This window comes from Centroberyx affinis, unplaced genomic scaffold (genome assembly GCF_046629955.1).
Source record: "Centroberyx affinis isolate AG114_WGS23_722 - 3 ecotype Tasmania unplaced genomic scaffold, CSIRO-AGI_Caff_v1 ptg000487l_1, whole genome shotgun sequence".
NCBI classification, from domain to species: domain Eukaryota; kingdom Metazoa; phylum Chordata; class Actinopteri; order Beryciformes; family Berycidae; genus Centroberyx; species Centroberyx affinis.
Window position 1 is genome coordinate 62,452 of NW_027279142.1, and position 2,835 is coordinate 65,286.

The 2,835-nt window shown below is 46.1% G+C and overlaps 1 protein-coding gene across 1 annotated transcript; it reads right to left on the reverse strand.

Annotated features, from left to right (window-relative positions):
* On the reverse strand, positions 1-2,831 carry klhl7 (kelch-like family member 7; the record flags this gene model as incomplete). Its single annotated transcript, XM_071517380.1, has 6 exons — positions 1-178; positions 291-474; positions 638-735; positions 1,431-1,632; positions 2,064-2,304; positions 2,814-2,831. Coding segments are annotated over 6 exons (909 nt in total), but the record flags the coding sequence as incomplete, so codon positions are not given.
* Between the last annotated feature and the right edge of the window lie 4 nt (positions 2,832-2,835).

Below are 2,835 nucleotides of genomic sequence, written 5' to 3' on the forward strand. Positions count from 1 at the left end.
CTCCCACATCTCCTATGAGGACGATGAGGATGAGGCAGATGAAGGAGCAACGGGTGCAGTGTGTGTCTGAGAGTCTATGAGGTCCATGTCCTCGTCCTCGTTGGCTCCACACGTGTCGACCACGCAGATCAGACAGCTGGTGACGGGGAACGCTCGCACCTTGCTGCAAGTCACCCACCTGGACACAGTGTGAAACAGGAATAAAGGAGCCATACAAATTGAAGATTAACATACTGTAGTTAAAATAACTGACTACACCACCTACATACAGACAAAAAAAAAACACCAACCTGTCAGTATCGGTGTGGTACTCCAGGACGTGTCCGAGCCGCCCCACCCCTTGGAAGCCTGCCAGTACGTAGATGATGTCACCGACCGCGGCACACTTCACCGTTACACCTCGCCACGGCATTGACGCCGCGCTGCGCCACTCGTTACTGGCGATGTCGTAGTACTCCACCGAGTCCAGTCCACCTACACACTCACACACACACACACACACAAGGAGCACAGTCAATTTCCTTAAAGCACGGCTGCATATTCTACCCACAGTATTATGACTACAGCGGCTACTATGTTGAATATCATAATTTCCTCTTCTTCATAGCAGTAGTTACAGTAATATTAATATTATTACCCAGTGCTCCCTGCCCTCCAACAGCATAGATCCTACTGTTGACCACCACCAGCCCATGGTTCTTCCTGGCCTCTCTCATCCCACACAGCTCCCTCCATCTGCGGAGGGAAGGAGAGCGACAGAGAAAGACACAGGGACAAGGACGAGACAGACAAAGTTAAAACTGGGGAACAAATGCATGCTCAGTGAGTTAAATGAACCAGTGCAACAAGAAGAGGCGGTGACTCACCACAGTTTGTGTGTGTGTGCATGTTGTCGTTGTCAGATGAAAACCTCATAACTTCAATTTTGGTGATTTGATTTAAAAATTGAAATTTGGTGACTTGAACTGAAGAATTACCTGCTCCTTCATGGGTTGAGAAAATTCTACGACCCTTGGTCTGATGAAAGCCCTTCAAAACCCATTGGATAAGGTGAAAAATGCATGGTTGTCAAGCACAAACAAGGCTGTTTTTCTTAGTTCTTGAAAGGTTGACATTTTGGAAATACAAGGTTTTCCACCTGACAACAGTGGTGTGTTAATCTAGACTGCAAACAGTGTGAATATTGGGAAAGTTTTCTCAAATTGGTCTTTGATTTATTGTTGTGACTGTTTTAATACAGTTGAACATGGAGGCCAGTACAGACCCATAATCAGTCTTTTTCCTCATATTCACCTTTCAGTGTTAAATCCATACACACTGTATATGAGCCAATGGCAAAAAAGTCCCTAACTGTCTGTCCATGAGTGTATGCACGGAGGCGTCCTTTGGGTTGTGTCTGTGAGTTTGTGCAGCATGCTCCTGTGACTCACTGTTGTGTGTTGGGGTCGTACACCTCACAGTTGTTTAGGACCCTGCCAGAGACGTTGTTGCCCACCGTTCCCCCGCAGACGTAGATGAGTCCGTTGGCCTCCACCGAGCCGTGGCTGCACCGGGCCATCAGCATGCTGCTTTTCACCTGCCATGACTCCGTCCGCGTGTCGTAGCATTCAAACAGGTCCAGGGCTGAGCTGCCTGCAGACACACACCCACATGTAATGCCATGATTAAATGTTTTCAGAGGCGGATGTACTTTCCCCTATAAAGGGAGTAAACGAGGGAACCAAATATTACATAAGGTACATCCAGACTTTAATTTCCTGACTGCATTTGAAGATTTTGGTTGATATATGCTGGGTAGTGGCTGGGCAATATGATCTGTCAACTATAGTAGTCCATTTCACACTATAGTGGAAGACTGTTCCTCAGTTTTATGCAATTGCCAAACTTTTCAAGACCTGGAAATTATCAAATTCATTTTCTACATTTTTCCAAACCTGCACAGGAACCCTGTTTTCAACAATTTTCATCTATCCATTCATCCTGCATGAGCACTCCACTAACCCCAATCGACTCACTAGATACACAATACCCCCCCTCAACCCCAGGCCCTGAATCCTACTCACCCACTTCCGACCCCCCAGAGGTGTAGATCTTGCCCTGGGCGGCGCAGGCGGCCAGGCTGTCGCGTGGTGTGGGCGGACCCAGCTTGGAGTACCAGCTGTCCTTCAGGACGTTGTAGCAGTCCATGCGCTTGATGGGGAAGAGCTGCGAGCCACCCAGGATGTAGACCACGTTGTCCCAGAAGATGGCTGTGGCGTCCCGCCGCTTCTCGAAGGGGCAGCGGATGTCTGTCCAGCTGGAGTCCTGGTGGAGCGTGTGGAAACACAGACAAACATGTGAGCTACTGAGATACTGTAACTTGGCTACTGGCAAATATCAGCTAGTAACATTTTAATGCACACAACTAGACTATATTTCTATACTTTGTTGTTCTACATATATGTATAATTCAGCATTGTTGGGTGAAAATATCCAAAATGTATATCTAAAATGTCAACTTTTCAGGAACTAAGAAAAACAGGTTTGTTTTTAGCTTGATGACAATGCATTTTTGACATTTTTCAATGGGTTTTGAAATAATTTTCTCAACCCACAGAGGGCCGTGCAATCATTCAATTGAAGTGAAAACATGAAAATCACCAAAACTAGAGTTAGAAGGTTTTCACACAACAACAGCGAATAGCAGTATCTCTATACTACATTTTATTTTACTGAACTGATTGCCCCTGTGAGTAAAAATGGTTTGAGGTTTATTGACCAAAGTGTATGTCTGTGTATGTGCATGTTTGCTTGCTCTGAGCATGTGCAGCTACCTTGGGGTTGAAGTAGCGGCAG